The 23634-nt window shown below is 40.4% G+C and overlaps 1 protein-coding gene across 1 annotated transcript in view; it reads right to left on the bottom strand.

Moving 5' to 3' along the window:
* LOC139116149 (E3 ubiquitin-protein ligase UBR5-like) overlaps positions 1 to 23634 on the bottom strand; it is a 55160-nt gene that overhangs the window by 29186 nt on the left and 2340 nt on the right. Inside the window, 16 exon segments of the mRNA XM_070678694.1 lie at positions 962 to 1116; positions 1502 to 1613; positions 2384 to 2506; positions 3034 to 3167; positions 3676 to 3946; positions 12862 to 12976; positions 13575 to 13732; positions 14345 to 14455; positions 14934 to 15053; positions 15878 to 16113; positions 17886 to 18029; positions 19059 to 19155; positions 19795 to 20032; positions 20602 to 20721; positions 21485 to 21561; positions 22376 to 22454. Of these exon segments, the coding sequence (XP_070534795.1) occupies positions 962 to 1116; positions 1502 to 1613; positions 2384 to 2506; positions 3034 to 3167; positions 3676 to 3946; positions 12862 to 12976; positions 13575 to 13732; positions 14345 to 14455; positions 14934 to 15053; positions 15878 to 16113; positions 17886 to 18029; positions 19059 to 19155; positions 19795 to 20032; positions 20602 to 20721; positions 21485 to 21561; positions 22376 to 22454 (2290 nt within the window).

Raw genomic sequence — 23634 nt, 5'->3', positions numbered from 1 at the left:
TAATAATTGGATGGTATTAATATTACCAAATTAGTTATAAATATGTTGACACTATTTATTGTAAGATTTGTACGGCAGGATTTGTAATAAAATTTGTTTTTATGATTTTACATGTGTTTATATATCAAAAACTATTAAAAATTCTTTCAAATTTCAAAATGTGATTATTCAAAAAGTACTTCAAATACAGGAAAATTGTGCAGTACAAATCTTATCGGTAACCTTGTTAATAGGCTGTAAAAATTCCATGTCCATATCTCATTTCAAGTTGGATTAAATTGGTATACAATTATGTAGGAAAACTGTTATTCTGTCAAAAATGTTGAAAACAAGCCATATTTGCACCCCTCTTTTGAAGTCATAGAGCAGTTTTTTTGGTTAATCTCACTTTTGACACCTCTTTGACACTCAAAGAATCTAAAAATGCATTTACAATAGCAGTCACTCACTCTGAATGCCAGCACCGCCTTGTCAAACTTTCCTGAAAAACAGCAAATAATGACTTTCCCTTTTCAAACATTTTATTAAAAGCTAGGGACCTCTAACATAGTTAATACACTAAGGACTCCCCAACTTCTTATTTGGTCAGTTTTTCAGAAGTTTTAACAGGCTATAACTCTGCAATGCCTTTGTGCCCAAATGTCTAGTTTTTTTTATTCCACAGAGAATGTTGACTACTTTTATATTTTAATAGTTTTGTTGAAATTTATAACTGACGCTCTAGCCTTTCCAACCACCTTAAAACTTGAGTGAGATGTTGTAAATGTATCAACAAAGCTTCTGAACCACTCTGCCTTGTCTATTACAGACATGAATGCATACCTTGGTAGAAGAGATACTGTGGGACTTGTTCATGGTGAGAATATACACAACACTTATTTTATTCCTCCAAGGCCAAAGCACTGCGACATACATAGAATGCCTTTCTTTAAATATACAGATAATAATGATATTTTCCTACCTGTCCTGCAGTATGGAGTGCTACATTTCTTTCATTTTGTCCAATGAATCCAGCAATTTCAGTTGGGAATACACTCTCTGTGTCCATTTTACCAGATCCTAAATCATGAACTACAACCTTCAGTGTTGTGCCAGTCTTTACCACAACATGCACTCCTGTTGGACAGAGATAAATTTGCATGTATCAGAAATTCATATCAAATTTTATCTTTTATTGTCGATTTGTTCCATTTTTCTATGGAATAACACATCCTTAAACTGTTACAACAATCACATGTACTATGCAACTTGAAAATAAAAGTTTTTAAACTTTTGCTTATATTTCGTCAACATGTTTTAATTTTTTTGTATGAACAGTTTTGGAGTGGAAGCTGGTATTTGAAATCCATATGATTATAAATTTCAATAGTAAAAATAATTCCTTTTTACTTTAATGACCACAGAACCTAAAATTTTGTATTTCTTGAAATATTTCAGACCTGAGTCTACCTAAAGCTTCAGAGAAAAGTACCCTCTGTTTGACTCAAGGTCTACAACTTACCTTTAGAATCCACAGCTACAGCCAAGATATGTGCACTCTCTGGAAGTAAGATTTTCTTAGGAGTTCTCTGAAAGCACTCTGGAATCTTTGGAGCAGTGTTTGCTTTTACAACCTGAAATTCAGTAACGTTTGTTCACGTTTTTGAAGGCCCCTGAATACCGAGTTCCTTAAAAATGATTTCTAGTGATGAAACATGCTACATACTTAATGGGTGAAAATATGTATAGTTTTGGCTCAATTATGTTTTTTACTGACTTGGCAGATGGGGAAGGGAAACTGTCTGGCAGGATTAAGGTAAGGTTAAAACATTTCTGTCAGACATTCTGATTTCATTTCATAAATTTCAATAGTAAAACTGGAGTGTGTCACTGAGATGGAGAGCTGATGGTGAGTACCATCTTATAGGCTTACTACACGGTTCTGTGTAACTTTCCCATCGCGAATACAAAATCCTTGATGATCACAAGGACTTTGTCAGTATTTGTATAATCCACAGCCTGGTATCACTTGTAAATATTACCACTAAAGGCTGATAACACCATACAGCAGTTTATGACATAGGATCCAAGATTCTGCTGCTTTTATAAAGGTCTTTGATAAACCTGTATACCACCAGACTCTTGTCTTGTCAAAATTTCTGATGTAGCTGTTGTGAACAGGGAATTTTTATAGGGACAAACAACTGACATGCTGGAAACAACACATGAACTTTAATCTTATGGTAGAACTGTGTAGTCAAGAGGGAATGCTTTCTGTGGAGTGGCCACACAACTTACAATCTATGATATTCACACAAACATTTTTAATGCATTCATGTTGATGGCATAGAATTGTCCAACCTCTGGCTCATAAACTAGAGACCGTAAAGAATTGTGAACTCACCTGGAGTTGATCCAGTCGTAACAGCCTGCACTCTTGTAATATTGACATGGGGTCTTCCAATGTGCTGCCACTTGATGCGACCTCTCTGGTTGGAAACTTGACAGCCGCATAGTCACCATCAACCTGAAACAAAATCATGAAAATTACAAACAATTTGTTTGATGTAGTTCACTTATTGTTCTATTATGTGTATTTTCCAAATTCACACTTCCAAATCTTTGTTCTCCGTTGAAGTGTCACTCCGTTGAAACAATTTGCTGTCTGTGTAATTTTAAGGGAATAAAAAATGCACATCAAGCTGTAACAAACACATTCCATCTCTCGATGTACCATAGACGACACTCCAAAATATTCATTTTTTCGTAATACATTTATGTTCATTCTAAGAACTTTTCAATGTAATATCTTTTACATTCCTATAAAACATTAGTTGTACATTGATGCTGTATGCTACACGTGATTTATAAAGAACAATCAAGAGAGAATGTAAGAAGAGAGAATGTAAGAACCTAGCTACTGTTTGCCAAATTTGCGACGGTAAATACATGATGACAGTACAGCTTACCACTTTCCTAAATAACTTTCAATCACAGCTTTCTTTAGTATACTATAGTAATCAAGTGAGTAAATAGCAGCACACCATTACTAACCTTGAGAACTTTGCCAATGGGGGCGTTTTTCACATCTTCTACGAAAATAACATCTTTCAGTGGCCAGGATTCTTCATCTGATTTCTCAGTAACTTCTTTGACTGGTGAGGGCGCTGATCTCTTACCACCCCTCCCTGACAGAAACAGCCAAAGAAAGGCACAGATTACTTCAATTGTCACCCAGTAAAAGCTGTCAATTGATTTACAGAGACTGAAGTTGGGAAGGGTTACAGTATACAGTGATTACTTGTAAATAGAGATGAAATATCACTAAATTCAGAAGCAGGCAAATGAAGTGTGCGAGGTTCAGAACCACTAATATTTGCAGTTTTGGACAAGCATTTGCACAAGTCAAATGGTGAGAGGCCTAAAAAATAATAAATTGTAGCTGTAGGGTAACGAATGAACACCGGACCACCTTGTAAGGTTGTAGGACTGTTAGCTTGACCCTGATATAGTCCTTTGGACTATAAATACTGAATGGAATTTGTCTTCATGATAAGATAAGGCCAACAATGTCAACCCATCTTATGCTAAAATTGGGTGATGTTTTTCTCATTTATGTTAGCACACACTTTGCAAATAATTAAATTGCAATGATCAATGAAAGTTCAGAAAATGATATTTTTTTTCAGAACTTACTAAGAGATGATGCACTTGAGACTATTGATACATCACTACATGTAGATGCTGGTGATGGTGGTGGACCCATCTCCGTTTTCACTTCATTCTTGTTCTCTGGTTTGGTCTCTGGTTTCTTTTCCTCTGTCTTCTCATTGGAGCGGATTTTAAACCGGCACACTTCAGAGAGGTTCCACGCAGATTCCTGCAGTTCCCCAACCTTTGGTGTCCCTCCTACCACAGTGAAACCAAGGGCTCCGGAATGGAACAATGGTTTGCTGACCAGACACACCTAGGGAACAAAACGTTGATGATCTCATGACAATTTCTCCCCATTTCTTTGTAGAGAGGTCCATATTTGCCATTGAAAACAATAGGTTTCTACCAAACCATTGCAATGGAAGGGGTTCAAGGTTTGAGGGGTATATAGATAATACAATGTACTAAGTCCTACTGGTTTGCTAATTTGCTTTGTTGTTTGGCTATTACCGTAAAATTCCCAATTGAGGCCGCACCTCTAATTGAAGCCGCACCCTGACTTTGAAACATTGTCTTGGCTCATTGTTTGCCCATTTTGGGTTTTTGAATTGTACCACAATAGAAGCCGCACCCCTTCTTTGAGCCCATCATGAAACAATGCATGCTGAAATTCACACCAGCTGGCTTGCGTCGCCTCATTGACTTGTGCTAATGATTGACAGGTGTCTTTCTTACAGAAAAAATACCCAATAAAAAGTTCCGTTTTAACACTACTACCATTGTGCATTTTGTCATTGATAGTAACAAAAGTACAAACAATGCCCCATGTATCGGCACGTTTGTGTGTATATTTGAACACGGCCAAAGTTTTTTGTCATTGTGGTAAATACCGCCATAGTCAACTACCTGATGCAACAATTTTGAAGCAACGGTGTTTGTGTACAAGTTAAAATAGTTGAGAGATTGAGATACCATATTTCAAATACGTAGTTTTCATTCAATACCCACGTACCACAGTATGTGGTTTATCCCATAATGCAACTCGATTCGTACACACAGAGATCACCATTCTACCACCGAGGGCGCCATTACAAATATGACTAAAGCTGTCCAAAAATAGCCCCCAGCTTGAAATTGAGGTCGAATGCGTACGCATGACTTTTATCCTCGTTCGCAGTTACGTCAATGTGATAGCCCGAAAGACGTACATTTTTCAGTTTTTTTCCGGATCTTTATAGCATTTTTCTATCCAAAGATCCATATCATTGAAAATTGTCGTTAAGTTTTCATTTTTTTGCGCTTTTGGGGATATTTTTAGCTATCTCTTCTCTGGTTTTTTATCAATGATGCCTGAAAGAGTGCATACGCCATTGCCATGCTTGCTCCGAGTAAAACTATGTTCCCAGATTTTTATTTGACCTATATTTGGAAATTTCAGCTCAATTATTTAGTAAAAAATGATATTTTTAACGGAATTTCGGCTATTTCTCGATTACAAACGTGGATTTTGAGAAATGGTCAACATTAGATTATCGTGCAACTAAATACGATTCCAACGATATACTGCTTGCCTATGTTGACCCCAAAATCAAGGGAGGAGATAGAGTTTGAAAACAGACAGTCACATCGGAATGAAAATTGTACTTTGCCATGTTATAATTTTGCTTTTGTATGCACATGCACTGTACTCAGGCTTACGCTCGCTTGTGCCGGGATTAAAATCGTACGACACACGGCGCTGAAACAATACAAATGACATGGCTCATTCTGTATCTGTGTATTATCAGTGTACCGGTATTAATCATGTAATTTCTCGATCGCACGAAATATGAATCAATGTTCATTTTTGGCACGGTCCTTGAACTGTAAAGACTAGAACAGATAGGAACGTGGCTTTGCATTGCCAACTGTTGACAAAACCTTTTTGTTACGACGCGTTTATAGGGTTGCGTTGCCGGTCTTCTCCCGGGGACCGGCTGAATCAGATGTAAACAATACTGGCCGTACGTAAAACTACAAAGGCGCTACGCAGTACGCTATCAGTATATATGTTACTGCACGCTCACAGGATACTGAAGTGTTTACAGAACTTTCACGATCGCTTGTTGAAAATTGCGGTCTATTAAACGTTCACAACCGGCGTCAACAGCTTTGCTGGTTTGGAAGGGGTGTCGATTCAGTGCAGCTTGCGTTCGCCGAAATGTGTTTCTGTCAGTGTCACCGCGTAGCCGCAGAGCTGACATTCAGTAACTCGGTAATGCATGCTATCAATGTATCAGACATCGCCGCATTTGTGCTAAAAGTTCCATCCTTATATCTACTGAAACCACAAAAACCGTGTCGTACATGTCTCTGGCCGATGATAAATACATATACGTGCGTACAAGAAAAACTTTCCACTGTCAGTCTAAATATTTTCGAGGCGATCGCAACGCGCTGATGACTGTATCTGCATGTACTCAACTATTGTATCGTGTTTCTATATGGGTGCATACGCGCAATGGGGATAACGGGCAGGCCGATCTCCGTGTGTACAAATCGCATTGCATCATGGGTACTTTCACGTACCGTGCGTACCCTTACCGATGCCTGACGTACAACAACACCACCTGCATCATATTGACATAATGAACTGCCTACTGTACTGTGGCTGCTGAATGACCATGGTGGGTGCATATAAGCTTGTACACGTTCCGTTTTTAATCATGAGAAAATAAAATTTGACCACAAAACAGTTCACAAAAACATCCAGTAAAGATACCAAAGGTCATTCACTTGCCTTTATTGCACTATCCGAGTATGAGCCACCGGTTCGGCATCACAAGACAGCTGTAAATCAAGGGACCCATCTGCCATGGATGCTTAATTTATGCTAATTTTATGCACGATTTTTTTCAACACCATTTGATCTTCTATCGCTTTCAAAATCGACTTACACGTCCAAAGAAATTGATTGTACAATCTCTGAATACAGAAGTGACATTTTTGTGAAATTTCAGCGTCCAAAAACCCCTAAACTTGAAACAAAGACATCATGCATGCTGCTGCCATGCTGGTCAATATGGCCGACCTTAGTGAGACTATTCTATTTAGGGGACGGGGGTCAGTAGGGTCAGAGAAACAAGAAAGTACTGATAAAACGTGTCATTTTCTTACGATGCTGTCAAGGGAACTCCAGTTTCCCATTGTTTTAACATCTTTTAATAGTTTCCTTATTATCTAAAAGGAATTTTACCAAGTTTAACGATCAAATACACTCTCCTAACGTTTCTATATCCCTTTTCCTGCCAAGTCGGTGAAAATCCGCTTGAAATTCGGTGTAGCTAGAATCTGAGCAGCCACGGCCGTTATCCTGCCAAGGCGGTGGAAATCGGGCTACTTTTTGGTACCCCCTTTCCTGCCTAGTCGACGGAACTACGTGTAGCAAACCCTTGCTCGCGCTAGGGGTCGTTCGAGGACAGGTTTTGGGCGAGGAACGGCGTTTGCTCTCGAAATGGGTTCACAGAGAGTCCAAGGACAGGGAAAGGTGCGGAAGCTACCCAGCCAGTCCCCCCACCCCGGTGGGGGACTGGTTTTTTTTTTGGGGACGAGTAGCGTACTTGGCAGGTTAGCACGTTGACGTATTCTAGCGGAGTTTGGGGTAACTTGGCTCTGAGGCACTACATAGATTGCGGCCGAAATTGACCGTCTCGGCAACGCTAATCTGTAAGGCAACCGCCTAAGACCGCCTCAGCTGGCGGTGCAATTTTTTGCCAATGGTGCGAGACGAAAATCACGGACTTGGTCCTGATTGACGGGAAGTGCGGACGGATTTGACGGACTCGGCTTTCTCGAAGGCAACCGCCTAAGACCGCCTCAGCTGGCGGTGCAATTTTTTGCCAATGGTGCGAGACGAAAATCACGGACTTGGTCCTGATTGACGGGAAGTGCGGACGGATTTGACGGACTCGGCTTGATTAGTCCCTGACATGGAACTGATCCGAACGGACTTGAGCGACATTTGTGAAGGGTAACCACCGCTTTTAACCGACTTGTTACCTTCTCGAAAAGACTACCCACTCAGATGTCGGACGTTGTCGGCTGCACTTGGCTCTAGACGTTCAAGCCGTGCAACGAACACACCGCCTCAGCCTTGCCATTCAGGAACATGGCCTCAAAATTTGATACCATTGTTCACCGACTTGGCGGCTGCGGTTAGGTGCGTGAACCGTTGTTCACCGACTTGTTACGCCTATGTTGTCCCTGTGAAGTTCGGCTAACGGCCGAGTCTAACGGGAGTTGGCAGACCTGTGTTTGGTTTATACCGTAGTATGACCGACTCAGGTAGAGGTACCTGTCGGTATATTCCGAGTTTTACGCACTCGGGCGTCAATGACGGGTCGTCATCACCGCTGATGACGTAGACGTGCTGGCCACGTTATTTGAAGGAGCCATGTTTGCCCAACGGACGAGGCCGAGACAGCCGTTGACAATTTTGGCATCCTTCATCTTTGACCGCCTTAGTTGGGTAAGCCGCTCGGCAGGCGACGGTTATGACCTAAACAAGCCGTTGAAGCACTGTTCGTTGCCGTACAAGAACGAGACGGCCAGTCCATTACTGCTTAATGGGCAATCTGTCGGGTTGGCTTGTCACCGACTTGGATGACAATACGCCCTGCGCAGGTGAAATTAGAAGGGACATGAGGTTAAAGATACGGGTTTCCCACCCGTACTAAACATGGGCTTGGGGCAACGTCCTTGGGTGGCAGGTGCGCATGCCACGTACCCAGCTGGACGGAATGTCAAGTTGAGATGCTAATGACATTGACTATGTTATGCTAAGTGCTCGATTGATTTGCATCGCAAATGAGTATTATTAGCATATCAAATGGTGCGGACAGGCAATTTACATGACGGGTAGGAATGTCAGCGCCGGTTGGTGGACTGATTGCCGTAGGTCCATTATAATAACAGGTGGATGCATATATTAACACCCCTGCGTCCAATCATGTCCAGGGCTTTGTTTCCCTGTGGCTTTAAAAGGGAGGGACCTGCTAGTCTGTCGACACTGTTCCAGACATGAGCTTGACGGACCGCAAAAGTTTTCTGAAGGCGAGCAGACGACTGAAGCTCAAAGATGCAGAGTCTCCGGGCGGTAGTGGTAGCGATCGTTGTGATGTCCCTAGTAAACGCTCTAAGAAGTCGGGCAAGAAACGCTCCCGTAAGGCGAAGCCATCTCCGGCTGAAAAACCCAGTGGTAAGCGTAAACGTAAGAGCGATCGTTCTGCCGATGAGGATGATGACGGGTCACCGGTTGCCAGTGGTTCTCACCCGGCTGCTCCGGGAGAGACTACTTCACCTGCAGAGACTACATCTGCTCTTGTGGGAGATACTTCACCTGCACAGACTACGTCTGCTGCTGCTAGTGAGACAGTGAGTAATGAGACGGCTGATGCCATTGGTTCTCCCCCGGCTGCTCCGGGAGAGACACCACCTGTTGCTACTATGAGCCCTCATCCTGCGTCAGGAGAGGTTCCTGTGCCCAGTGCGAAAGAGCTTGAGTCCTCGTCATCAGCAGAGGCTGCCGAGCCCGCTCCTGCCATAGTTTCGTGTGCTGCGATGTCCCCGCCGAAAAAGATAGTGCGGAGGGTTCGTTATCAGGATAGCCCACCTGATTTTGAGCCAGATATGATCCTTGATGCCGCTACGGGCGAGTTCAGGCCCAGACGCCCAGACGACGGTGATATCACCGCTGAGTCCGACTCGGAGGTTGACGAGGATGCGGCAGAGGACGATGACTTTTATGACAGGCAGTACGTAGGTGAGGCAAGCTCTGACGACGATGATGACGTTGCTGCTGTGTTGGCGGAGGACGACACACCTCCTGTCTGGCGTATGTCGGAGACTACCGATGCTAATATATTTGAGGAGACCGATTTTGACCATGAGAGAGGACCGACTTTCACCTTGCCCAGCCACGCCGTGAGCTCGATTACTTTTTTAAGTTTATTCCAGCTACACTGATCAGATTGGCCAAGGACGAGACTAATAAATACGCCAAATTCCACCAGCGACATATCGCTAGGAAAATAGATAAATACTGGCGTAACGCTGACTACCGAGAGGTGCAGGCGTTCATTGGCGTCTTAGTCTGTATGGGTATCGACCGTAAATCATCAGTGGAGGATTATTGGTCTAGCGATCCCTTTCTGAGAAACCAGGGTATTTCTACTGTGATTACCCGCAGTCGCTTTCAGCAGCTTATGCGATACTTTCATCTGGCAGACCCAGAGAACGATCCACGTCGTGATCCTGATGAGGCACGCCGCCGACGTCGGTGTCAGGAGGATCCCCTGTATAAAATCAATCCATGGATGGAGCCCATAGTTGACCGGTGCGTAAATAATTATAAGATGGGTAGAGAGATCTCCATCGACGAGGGCATGGTGCGATTTAAGGGCCGTTCTAAATTTAAGCAGAGATTACCGCATAAGCCTGATCGAGACGGTTTCAAGATATGGCAGCTGTGCGACTCCACCACTGCATACATAGCTAACTTTGCACCGTACCTAGGTGTGAAATATCGGGATCGGACTGATGGGAGACGGCAGGAGCGAGGTGTGGTGAAAAGAATTACGATGGAGCTGGTCCAGCCATTCTGTGGATATAATCACAGCCTATTCTGTGATAGCCTGTTTAGCACGGTCGTTACTGCTAGAGAGCTGATGGAGACCGGGATCTACATGGTCGGGAGTTTCAACCGCCGTAATCGTCGCACCATGCCCCCTCAATTAATTCCGCCGGGTAAGAGGAAGCGCCTTCCTCTGTCTGTTGGGGATATGAAAGCCACGACCAGAACGGACTCTCGTCTTAACATCACTGCTTATCAGGATAGTAACGCTCAGGTGCTGATCTTGAATACGGTCTATCCACCCTTGGAGTGCGTGCCAGTGGGGGAGGGAGACGAGCGGCGACAAGTGCCTCTGTCGCTGTATAATTATCGCCGGTACATGGGAGGCGTCGACCGAGCCAACCAGAAGCGCAAGTACTTTCACACTGGGCGCAAGAACCACAGATGGTGGACATATCTGGCATGTTACCTGATTGATGTTGCCCTGGTAAATGCATATATATGCTTCAAGCATGTACACCCTGATAGTAAGCTGACCCATAAGATGTTTCATCTGCGTGTCGGGAAACAACTCATTGGCGGTTATTGTGGGCGATCGCAGCCCAGTGTGAGAGAGGTCGAGGCCACTGTTTCTCTTGCCTCGTACATCAATCCACAAAATCAGCCGATGCACGTTGTCAGCCGTTTGGAGGGGCGGCAGAAATGCTGTAAAGTATGTAGCAGAGAGGGTAAGACCACTGCGAGCGGACGACTGTCTGAGACGTCCAAAGGATGTAGTCTGTGCGGGGTTCATCTTCACGAGGGCGAGTGTTTTGCGGCTTTTCATCATCGCATGATGCTACGAGGTAAGAGGAGCATTGGCGTGCAGACCTCTACTCACACAGCCCCGACGACACCCATCAGCAAGAGAACCCGACGTAAATAACGGACAGGGGACAGCTTCGCCTAACAGTGGCTTGACTGTATTCTGAACACGGACCATGATCACATTTTGAGCACGGTTGTGCCGTTTGTTTGTGCTTTACGATCCCGCTGATTGTAAATTGAAACACGGATTATTTTGTACAATCCCCGATTGTAATCTTTGTAACACGGACCATGCACTCGGACGTCGAGATAGACTCTGAGATTTATTATTCGGCATAATGTAAATTATTCCCGAATAAAATACTATCTATGGATCGCATATTTTCGTTTTGTTTTGTTTTGTTTAGACGGATTATTTTGTACAATTCCCCCTATTATAATTTTTGAAACACGGATCTGCCACCCCGATTGTAATTTTTGAAACACGGACCATGCACTCGGACGTCGAGACAGACTCCGAGATTTATTGTTCGGCATAATGTAAATTATTCCCGAATAAAATACTATCTATGGATCGCATATTTTCGTTTGTTTTGTTTTTACCCCCACTTTCGTTTTTGGCAGATCCGTAAGGACGCTATAGTAATGGATGAACGTGCGTTGTATCACGTGGGAGGGGCACAGCCCAACGGAGGCTGTGCTCGTGCGACGTAGACGTTGTACCAACCATTTGTCGTTGGGGTTAGTGCATAGAGCAGTTGCACTGTCCAGAGCTAAGGTGGTACAAAACTGCACCTTAGTAACAACTGCACAACTAACGTGTTAGGAAACGGTAACACTAACGAGCTAAGTGTTCACTGAACTGGCCAAACTACGTACACGCCTTCCTTCAATGGCGGAACTATGTCGTTGACACTACGTCAAAGCAGACTGCAATGTGCGACTCTTTCCAAGTCGTTCAAAGTACGTGGCCAAGTGACACAACCCAGGGAAACAGGACAGGTTTGAGGGTGCTCCCGCACCCATAGCACTAACCCCTGGGTCTTCTACTAACCCACGAGAGAGGTGACGTTTCCCCGGTGTGGCCGTGCGTGCCGGCGAACGAGCTTTACTTCCGCGAAAGTAAGCTAGAAAAGGGCATAAAAGTGCACGTCCCCCGGGGCAAACAACGCCGTGACCTCGTCATTTTCTGGACACAACCTCATCAGCGGTTGCCCCTCTATACGGGCATGCAAAAATTTTTGAAGTCTAACACGTATATGGTCGGTAATCGTACCCCGAAAATGCGGTATTTTCCCGCCAAATGCCTGGCAGGAAAGCGTGCAGGAGAGCCTATCTTCTGTAGACACGGAAAAGGGGCCGGTTTTGACCGACTTGGCAGGATAACGGACAGGGGCGCTCGGCAGGAAAGGGATATTGGAGTTACACCAGGGTAGGGGCTTTTTATACGGGTAATTTATTCACGCAGAATTCATTGGTACTAATTTGCATAACAATAGCGATTGCCCCTGCAATGCTTGGTGAGCATTGAGAAAAATATCGAAACACAGGAAATGTACGCAATTGAAGCCGCACCCGGACTTCAGTGCGTGATCCCAGGGGTCCCTCAAAATGTTTCTAATACAAGCCGCGGCTTCAATTGGGAATTTTACAGTAAGATGTACATCAAATGTTATCAAAACAAGAGGTGACACACTCTTAAAATCTCCACCAAAGAAATATTTAGAGCTAGCTCTTAAAATAAGTTGCAGCTCAGTGTTTCCTAAATAATTAAATGTTGAGAGAGAGCATCTTGTACAGCACAAACCTACCTGTGTTCCAGCAGTGATGTGAACTTTACTGTTTGCTGTCTTAGGCTTCCTAGAAGATGCTTTGCTTCGTGTCTTCTCCAGCAGTTTCTTCCTTTGAATAAATGGCATCACTCCCCTGTTTACAAAAAATATCAATATTGGAATGACACAAACCTCTTCACTGAGTTTAGCTGTCTTTCCTCTTTATAAACACACAACTCATTCGTGTTTCTATGATTGCAAAGAGCATTATGGTGAGACCTAATCAGCTAAATAAATGTGACAGAGTTCAATAATTCTATTGATACTAAAACCCTTACTTTGTACTTCATAGGAAATTCATCCACTATACACATGCATACTTCAATAGGGTGAAGGATATACACGAAGTATGTAAATGCACAACGTAGCACTAAGACGCATTTTGAAAGGATCTAAATCTTAAAATTCTGCATTAGCCGACACCTTGAGGGGACTCATTTCAATACCTGTAGACAGACTGCCCTAAATCCTACAACATTATTAAGTTTTTCAGTCAATTTTAGAATTTTCTTGAGCCAGCCCTACACCAATGCATGCATGTGTAAATGAACTTATTTGAGTCTGTGAAACATCAGAGGTTCATCATAACATGAATGTCACACCAGGAACGCATGATATTTTTGTCAACTTTGGAAACTGTTCATTATGTTATATCAGACCTAGTTCAGACATGAGTTAACAGACTTACTTACCACCAGTAAAGTGCTCCAGATTCTAGCCTAGCACATGTGTACAATGAACAGTTGTACAGAGCTACTATCTTGTCTTGTTGGAACTCCGGGAACTGCTGAGCTGGTTGTTCCAGTTTACCAGCAATGGCTGATAGGCTTTCATCAACCCATGTGGCTACCTACAGAATACAGATTTTGGAATATTGTTGTTACAAGACAGAATCTACGGACTCAATGTTACAGCTTTTTTATTCAAATGACATCAAACCACATGATGAGAGTAAAAGAAGTGTGACAGCTGTATATCAAAGAGCAAAACATATACTCCAGATAATGTGAAATCAGACAAAAAGATGATTGGGTCTCTAAAGTGGGTGAGGTATTGTGGCTGACATAGATACCACTGTTATGATGATACATAATGTCATATCTTGCAAGTTTTGGTAGTTTGTAATCTGCAATACTAAACTTGGTAGAAAAAAGTTTGTTGGTTTAGTTAAATATCTAAATGTCAGTACTACTGAAACATTATGAAAGGAAGTACACCTACAGAAGTGGGACGTGATCTGCAATGTGTTCTATGTATCTAGCTTATGTAATTGGTATATCAGTAAAGAATTGCCAGCACAGAATCGTAAGTTCAAAGGCTAAGAGGATTTTCGGCTATGTACGTACTACCGGTCTATTGGGTATCAAACATAGTAGAGATGGGCATTGCTTATAGTGGAATAAATGTTAACATTTCATTTCCCGTAGCAAAGCTGAGATACACTGATTGAAGCAATACTTACTTTACCAGACTCAGTCAGCACTGTTGCTCTCACATTGCAGGATGATATCAGTGTTATCTTCTCATTGAGTAAATTCAAAGCTGCTGCCTTCGGGTGATGTAAATTGGGATTCTGCTTGAGAAAAATCAAAATGATTACTGTCTATAGTAAAATGTCTGTTACATGTGATGATATACAATGATGGCACACTAAACTACACAAGTACTACACTGAACATATTGGTCCATATGAAACAATGAAAACAACGAATCATAATTCGACGCTATCATATCAGAATTTAGACAAATTATTTTGTTAGTTTATGCCAGTCTTTGTTCAAACATCAGGTATGGTACTGTGTTGTACATGTTGACTGCTATAAATGGAGAAATTAGTTTATGAAATGTAATAAGGTAACTCTTTTTAGACTGTTATCACCTTATGAGTCTGTTGTTTTCTTCGGCAAAGCCGACTCTCTCTAAGAAACACAAGAGGTAAAAATATCTTGAACATGGTACTGATTCCTATGCACCACAAATCCACCGATTCACCAATGATAACATTTGTGGTGTTCCCCGATTCATGGCTTGAGACATCCTGTTGTACCTACCTCAGCATTCCTGTACGGCTCTGCCTCGGTCCACTTCCACTGATACAACTGACCAGTGACAGTTATGGCTGCTAGTTCACCATGTAGTGAAGCAATGTGCGAAAAACGCAGGTTTTCTCCCTGAAAACAACACAGGCAGGTTCATTATAGTACATACTGTACACATGACTAATGCTTCCAACCATTCACAACGAAGTATGATGAAAAGATATCTGTCAATCACTCCAGCAGTACAACATACCAATACCTATAACTAAGCCATGCTTACATGACAACATGACAAGGGAGCAATAGCTGTATAGCATTTGATATTTAATTATTTTTGTTCTTGAAAATCTGTATTTCGCTTGTTCTCCTAAAATCATGTTAAAGGTTTTGCCTTGCAAACGACTTACAATATGTATATCAAATATTACTGTTGACAAATTAATTCTAGTTTGATTAAGATGCCTTCACTAAAATCAGACAATGCATGTACAGACATAAATGGAAGTGTTGCCATGTTGATCAAAGTAAGCATTCCAACTAGATTTTTGGAGTAGAACAGGTATCTTTACAAACAGAATAAAAATAATGGAAAATGCATCAAAAGTAAGGGCTAATGGAGTTTTAATGGTTCTACTCTAGAACAAGAAAGAATCAATGTGTTGTACACACTCAATACACAAAAAGATCACATGATAGCAGTACAAACAAACCCATGTGTACACGCACATACGGAAATGCACTTCTTTCTATGCACATTTGCCCACATGGGTTTGTTTGTACTGCGGTCCATTTGAATTCCGGGTTTGTCCTGTTCATTGCAATGAGATTGTTACATCGTCATCTACAGCAGCAGATCACTGAGGAGACTGTTACAAGAGGCCAGAAGACCATTGATGCATAAAATGAGATTGCATATCAGAAGATTGAGCTGACAAGACTTGAATACAATTCCTCACCTTATCATTCCACCATTCTGCTTCGTCAGACAGATGTAACGGATTTGGAGCAGGCTGGTTGGATTTCTTACCATCACAACTAGCACCATCCTGGCCACCTGACTTGCTACCACCGGGAGCATTGTCCCGTATTCCGGTATCCAGCCATCGTCTATCCCGAACACGGAAGACTGGATCTCGGTCCCTCTCACTGGAGTCTCTGTCTCTCTCTGTGGATAGGAGCAAAATAGGTACTGCTTTACAGCAGTTCCATAAACAACTCCGTTCAAATTATAAATATTGAACAATCTAATATTTGTGTCTAAATGTGGGCTGGTGTAAAATCTAGGAACACCTTTTTGTTGATAAATTGTCAGAATAATTTTAATCATTTTATTTCTTTGTATCGAAAATTAAAAAACACACCAACATAATTTTTTCTCTGATATAAAGGGAGCAATGGTAATGCTGGCTTTGTTATGACTATGAAATTTGATCTGCCAGACATACCAAACTTTTACCATTTATGAATAATAACAAACACAGAAAGATATGTACCAGTAATTCTTTTGCGGACTACTGAATTGCAATACTTAAGATGATAGCTAAATAACAATCAATAATAATGTGGTTTACATTTATCAAAATACAGTACCAATAATTACTCCACAGCTTTCACTTCTGTTATGGGTACTTTACTGATTACCTCAACAAGAAATAACAACCTAAAAACTTGAATTTCTCGGACACTATCTATTCTAATCCATATTCACTGATAAAGACCTGGAAATTTGGAATTCATGTGGCATGAGTGACAATATTCTGATGTCGCTTGGTGTGGGATACTTGGTGATGTATATTTGGTAACGAACACACAAAATAAATACAGAGTCTTTTTGCAACTATGTAACAGTGCAGAGTCAACTCTATGTGTGCTTGACTGGAAATGCAAAGTCTGTCATTAACCCTTTCACTACTGTGCTTTGAACCAATCCCATTATTTTCTATGGTCAAGTTGGACCTCTAGAGAGGAAAATGGGGTGAAAGCGTCAATTAAGCAGAAAGCAAAGCATGAGTACGAATGAGTACCTACTATACCAAAATATCAGGAAACAGAATATACTATACTGGTACAATAGTGAATGACCATGTATGCAGCTGTAATGTCTCTCACAATAGAAACAATGCAGTGATGACTAAACTTAAGACATACATTCAAACTAAGAAAGGCTATGTTTTTGCGTACTTACCAAGTGTGAGAACTGCAGTAATTTATTCTGAATGGCATCACAGACTTGTGTGTGCAGGGCATTTGTATTCAGATGCAAAATTTGCAAATTTTTCTCTTTCATCTTTACCTTTCTGTTGGTTGTTTCTTTCAAAGTACACTATACTGTTAAAATACATATCTTTCTTGAAGCTCTAAGTTCGTTTTGCAAATTTTTCCTTTGCTTTGAAATTTGAGCAGCTAAATGTCTGTGAATTGAAGCTCTTGCCTGGCTTTATATCATAATGTGCTTGTTCTAAATTGAATAGAAGTGTGCATAGAGGTTTTTTCCTTCAAACATGATATTCAGAAATACATGATTGAAATTTGATCTATTTTTTCATTAAGAAGGAGAGAAGGATGAAAATAGTGCTTGGCTCTTTAAATGTGACCATTGGTGCAGGCAGGGAGCAAAGACATAAAGGATAGAAGCTTGCTTGGAAAGTATTGCCGAGTTCCTTCAAAACCATACACCATGCAATGTCTACAGTATTATGATTGATACAGCTCCCCGACTGAATAATACTGGGGTCGCACTATGCCATACTATCATTCAACATGATCTTAGGGGGTATGCCTGAAGACGTCTAGCCCATACCTACGCATGTTACTTTTACAAAGTCCATACCATACTACTTGGTGATACCGACATTTTCTATTTACAATGAACAGGATGGAAACGTAGCTAGTTGATAGGAGCAAGGAGGCGCAAACTGAAAAGATTCATAGAAACGCTTCTCTCAAGGTAACAATAAGGCTCACCAGATCGTCCAAGTGACCCGCGACTGCTGGGTCGGTTTCTTGATCCATAGACAAACATATCTTCTGAAAACATTGCATCGGCGTCTATGATGACACTGGGATGGTCATTGTGAATACCGGCATCTAATAAGGACATTAAATCATCTACACAAAACCACAGACAGTAGATTATTTCCCATGTATCAATCATCCTCTCTGTTCAGGGATTATCCCATCCCTTACATCCCTTGCATACAAATATTCTAAATCTGAAATATTTCACATTAATCCCCTTGAGACATGTCTTTAGTTTAAATTTGGCTAGTTGAAGCTGACACCTATTTGCACATGATGATGAAGCTCTTCCTTGGTTCTGACACTTATCTGAATACAATAAATTACATTTCTTTTGGATTTGAAGTTGGGTCAAGACGTCCAAAGATAAAGCCTCAGTCACTGCTGATTGCTTGGATCATATCCAAAGCCAATGATAATAAAAAATTTACTCTAAGTCTACAGTTACATTATTTAATTGAACATTATGTGAGTTGAATGCTCAGCTTTTGCTAAATGAAAATGAAATTGAGAATAGATATGATGATAATACTATATGATAAACATTACAATCGGAAAATATGGAATGAAATACAGGATGGTATGGTTGTGTACAAATAGGCAGTTGTATTCAACCTGTCTGGTCATATTATGCTTATAGAGATTTATTTTTGCAGACGACGAAAATTGCTAAATTATAAGCTATACAGCCATGAGCAAATTTTGGGAACTGAAAAAAGCATTTTGATATGACTTTGGATTTAAAAATACTGCTAACAAGCAGAATTAATATTGCAGATCTATAAGCTGTGATGCAAGACATATCTTTCAAGCTCTGCATGCACTTTCCTGATGATCCTTAGTGCCACTGCTCCAACACTTCTTGAGAAACAACACAAATTGAACAATGTGATGTCTTTGAGTACACTTGTATGTATTCTGGTCGTTGACACATTATGCTTACAAGTTATGTAGCAACAGTGCACTGCTTAAAAAAGTCCACATTGTAAACCATGCTATAAACTAATCACAGCCAACTGCAATGAATTAAAGAAATGCTAATTTTGCCAAATTACGCTGCAATACTTGAAACCTCTACTAAATATATTTTTCAGAAGTCACTTGACCTATTGAGCTTACCTCCACCTGACATGTAGCTTTCATTTTCATCATCATTATCACCGTCTTCATCGTCTCGGTTCAGAAGATTGTTCACTGCCATATTGACATCAAGGTTCTGATACAAAACCATATTACATTTAAATATTGAAATTACAGAGTGTACACATCACCATATGTAATACCTGTGTTAATATTGCCGACTTGAAGGTATAAACACAAACCAAATATCTACATGACTACACCTGGAACGACAGACTGTATATCCTAGAACCTCTTTTTCGAAAACTCAAAAAATGTACAGTAACATGGCCAAGAATGACATGTATACAGAACATGCATTGACACAGACAGTTGAGTGTAAAAATATTTATAGTATCGGGGATATTTGAAAACAGAGTCTCCTGAAGACAAGAAGCAAAATCTGTCAACCTTTGGCATCAGTGTCCACGTTACCTGTCATTTATAAACTTTGAATTCTTGGTTTTTCATTCACATTATGAGTTTCCTCTTCTGTTGTAACTACTGAATCATGGAGATGTGTCTTTGAAAGAATACATTCAACAGCATGTTTGTTTTGACTCTGAGACAAAAATTAGCTGTTTTAAATCTTTACATGCCCATAAGCAATATGATAAATGAGACACTCAATTGCATAAGAGTCCCTTTATAAAAAGTTTTACACCTTTTGCTTTTCTCATGCTTGCAAGGTTTGGTGATTGACAAACATGGAGAAATAGATAACTTGATAACTCACTGTTCTCTGTAATTCTCTGATAATAGCAGCTCTACTCTTTCCTTGCAGTACGCTTTGAGCCTGCGCAACCAGTTCTTCAGGAACCGCAGCGGTATGCACCGGTGGTCTGGTGCCAACTATCACACCTCCACGGCCTCTAGTTTGAGCACGCACACAGCGCCCTCTACTTCTAGGTGGTGCTCTGGAACTGCTGGCATTAGTGCGAGACGTGCATGACCCACTTCCAGTCCCCCAACGCCTGATAACAAGAAGATGGATCACTTAAATTGCATCAATGTATCTCTATCAATAAATACTAAAATCTGCCTCAAATGTATTGGGCCTTAAGATTTGTGCAGTCATTTTGACAAACATATCAGATTAAGGCAAATTTCCATGGACCTACTTGTATACAACAGGACAAACAAATTCCTTGGTCTGAGGTCACAGGTCTCTTCATTCAGCTTAGATCAGAGAATATTTAACAGATGTGTATCTGTGATTAAGCACGCCGAGTATGCACGTGAAATAAACAAAGTCTGAATGATTTGCTCGTCTCTGAGTATTATTGAGAAAAGACTTCCATTTCAAATTTCTTTACATCTATACCTAAATTTGTGCAAATGAACTTGTAAATAAGCCACCTATCTTTACTTTTCAACCATGGAAAGCAATGTTGAATGCAAATGTACCACTGAAATATTGAAATGATCTACATGACCACTATATGCTGAACAACATATGAATCAAAGTATATGGTAATGTAATATGAATGCATGAGATGAGAGTCACTCACCATGAATATTGGACTCTGAAAGAGATACTCACCCAAGGGTTGGCCCTAGACCACCAGCTCCTTCAGAGCCTAGCATAAGCCATGGACTCTCACCGCTACGTGAACTAGATCGCCATAACACGCGACTTGCATTGGCCCCTTTGCCTTTGGCACTGCAAGCATAAATTATGCCATGATTCAGATAAAATGAATACGGTATTCTAATATATGATGTGTGGTCCAAAAAAATAAAAAATAAAAAATTAAAAAATAATTCTGTTTTCTTTCAATTTAGAATTTTATCATCTATGCATTATAGGTTCTGCACTAGTGCCCTATATGATAAACTGCAAGTTCATTTACAGAAGAAAGTTTTCAATCATGCAAGCTGAGTTTATGCACTGTGTGATCAGACACAAACAACTTTTGAGTAATTTAAAAATTGACTCAGAGAGTTCAGAAATACTGAAAATCAAAGGGCACACTGCCCTTCACATAGTTTGATCTCATTGCAAATACGATCATCGTGATGTAGCTACTTGAAGATAATCATCTGAATCATCATGGCTTGTTAACCAGCCCCTCAGTTCCCTTGAACCAGGAGTGAAATGACTACCGAAGCCCATGAAGTGTTGGCAACCATTTGAAAAGCTGATATATGTATGAACCAAAGCACAAGCTCCTTTTAAGATCTGGTGGTTGGATTTTGATGACAAAATTGTGACATGTTCTGTAAAAAAATAACTGTTACATAGTTGGATACCTGTAAAATTCTATTTACCCCTTACAGCTGTATCACTGTATACATGGAGCTCTGTGCAACAATGTGATGTGTTTCTAGGTGGCGGTTTCTAGAATAGAAATGAACATGACCGCTTGTTTATGACATCCAAATGGCAGTTTCATTAGAAGAACAATATTTATAACATACTATACCTTTTGTTGATATCAACTTTGCTGAGGTCAAGTTTATCTACAGTGATAGCATAGCCAACTCTGCATATCCGACCATCCTGTCAATAAATGATAGACTAAATCAATTACACGGTTGAGAATTAATATAAATGCATGAGGGAAGCAATACATCATGATATTCCACCACACGTTGTACTGGAGTCACAAAAACCAAGATTTGCTCTCAATGCATATTTGAATCACCTGTATTTGTGTGTACTTGCAAGTACAATACATGTATGCTTGAAATACATGCAGGCATTGTGTGGAAATTTGACTACCTTTCTTTCTTAGGTAACAAAAGCAAAGTTACCATTATTCATCAGCAAAATATGTTAAATTGGATGTTAGTATGTCACACTGTTCAATCAATGCAGCTCTAGCACATGTGCTACATGTATCTCATAACGCTTTAGAAAAAAATCTTGGTAAATTCCATCAATTTGGAATGGAGAAAACTAATCTTCACTTAAGTGTAGATACCTAAATTCACATTCTGTCTGAACTGTAATAAAAGATGGCATCTACTGTTTAAATGATCGGTAATACCAGTAATTATTTACATGACTTTGTTGTGTGAAAATATTACATCCCGCTAAATGTAACACTTTACATGACCAGTGTTACAAAAACAGACAAAACCAAGGAATATTTAGTACATGGTAAATTCACTGAGAGATAAGTTGTCTTGAAAATGAATCATGCAGCATGTGTGTGTGTGTGAAAAATCTTATCCTGAACAGTCAATGTGGGCAGATTGCTATTAGCATACCTTTAGTTACTAGGATTGGGTTAAATAGACATGTAGCCAAGCAAGACACTTTGTCTGCTTTGGAACAATGACATGAATAAGTTGAAGGGAACTCTACAAACCTCAAGCAGAAATGCAATATGATTTGGTCCAACAACAATCTCCTTGATGGTTTGGTTTTTCAAGGCAGGTATGGATGAACTGTAAAAGATAAATAATAAATAACAATGCAATAAATACCGATGATTCCATCTTACAATTGGATGGGGAGGACTGATATCAATTGACCTGTATTGTATGAGATGTAATAATAACTAAATATGTTAGTTACATGTAGACTGTACGAGAATCATATTTCCATTAGTAAGGGAGATTTTATTTTAATGGGGGTCATTTATTTGTGTAAGCCACTCATGCAACCAAACTGTCATCACATACATGATACAGCAAGCAAATACAATGTAGGTGTACTCCAGAACTTGACTCAGCTATAATTTAAAACAAACATACCAGAGGTTGCCAGGAATAGACAATTTTCTATGAAGGAATAATTATACATATTCATGTTCCTTTTCTTACAATGCAAAGAACCTTAATGCCAGAACCATGTTTATTCATGGGAATACTGACATACCTCTACGCACTGATACGGCTAAATATATTCAATGTGTGTAATACATATACATTGTACAACAGCAACCGTATAATGTATGGTAGGAAAAAAATTTTCTGCTTCAACTACTTTAAAATCAAAGAGAAACAAAAATGATACCCTCTTTGAGTTATGATAATGTTCAGATTGATTTCTAAATGTTACATGTATGGCCGAATACAAATTATGTGTGGGTGGAGTGTATTTCCTGTTGGAACACTGTGGGTCAGCATTCCCTTGTGACAACAAAAAGGTTTTATTGCACTTTCCGTAACCAATGTGTAGAAATAAACACATTCTAAAAAGATGACAATTACTATAATTTGTTAGGCTTTGCCTTTAGTCTACAGTTTTTGGAAATATCCATATTGGCGTACCGGCAATCAAAATTTCCATCATAAACAAACACTGAACCACCTGCTCTATGCTAAAATGACAGCCATCAAACCACTGAATTAATACATCTATTTGATTTGTATTGAATTTCAAACCAGCATGGGATTTCAATCGTTGTTCAAGTAGCTGTACACTTTGAAAGCACTAATTGCAAATCTTATCACAGACAACAAAATATTCACTACTACTACATTCATCCCATCAGAGACAGGCATTGCTTGAGAAATCATGGAATAATAACTCAAGATGTGACTGCCATAGGAGTAGAATTGGTACTTGAATTGCTTCCATATGTAGACCTGTGGTGAAGGGTCAATCAAAGCTTCAATGTTT

This window comes from Ptychodera flava, chromosome 17 (assembly GCF_041260155.1).
Source record: "Ptychodera flava strain L36383 chromosome 17, AS_Pfla_20210202, whole genome shotgun sequence".
Taxonomy (NCBI): Eukaryota; Metazoa; Hemichordata; class Enteropneusta; family Ptychoderidae; genus Ptychodera; species Ptychodera flava.
The sequence above is the reverse complement of the archived record's forward strand: the minus strand, read 5'-3'. Positions and strand labels throughout refer to the sequence as shown.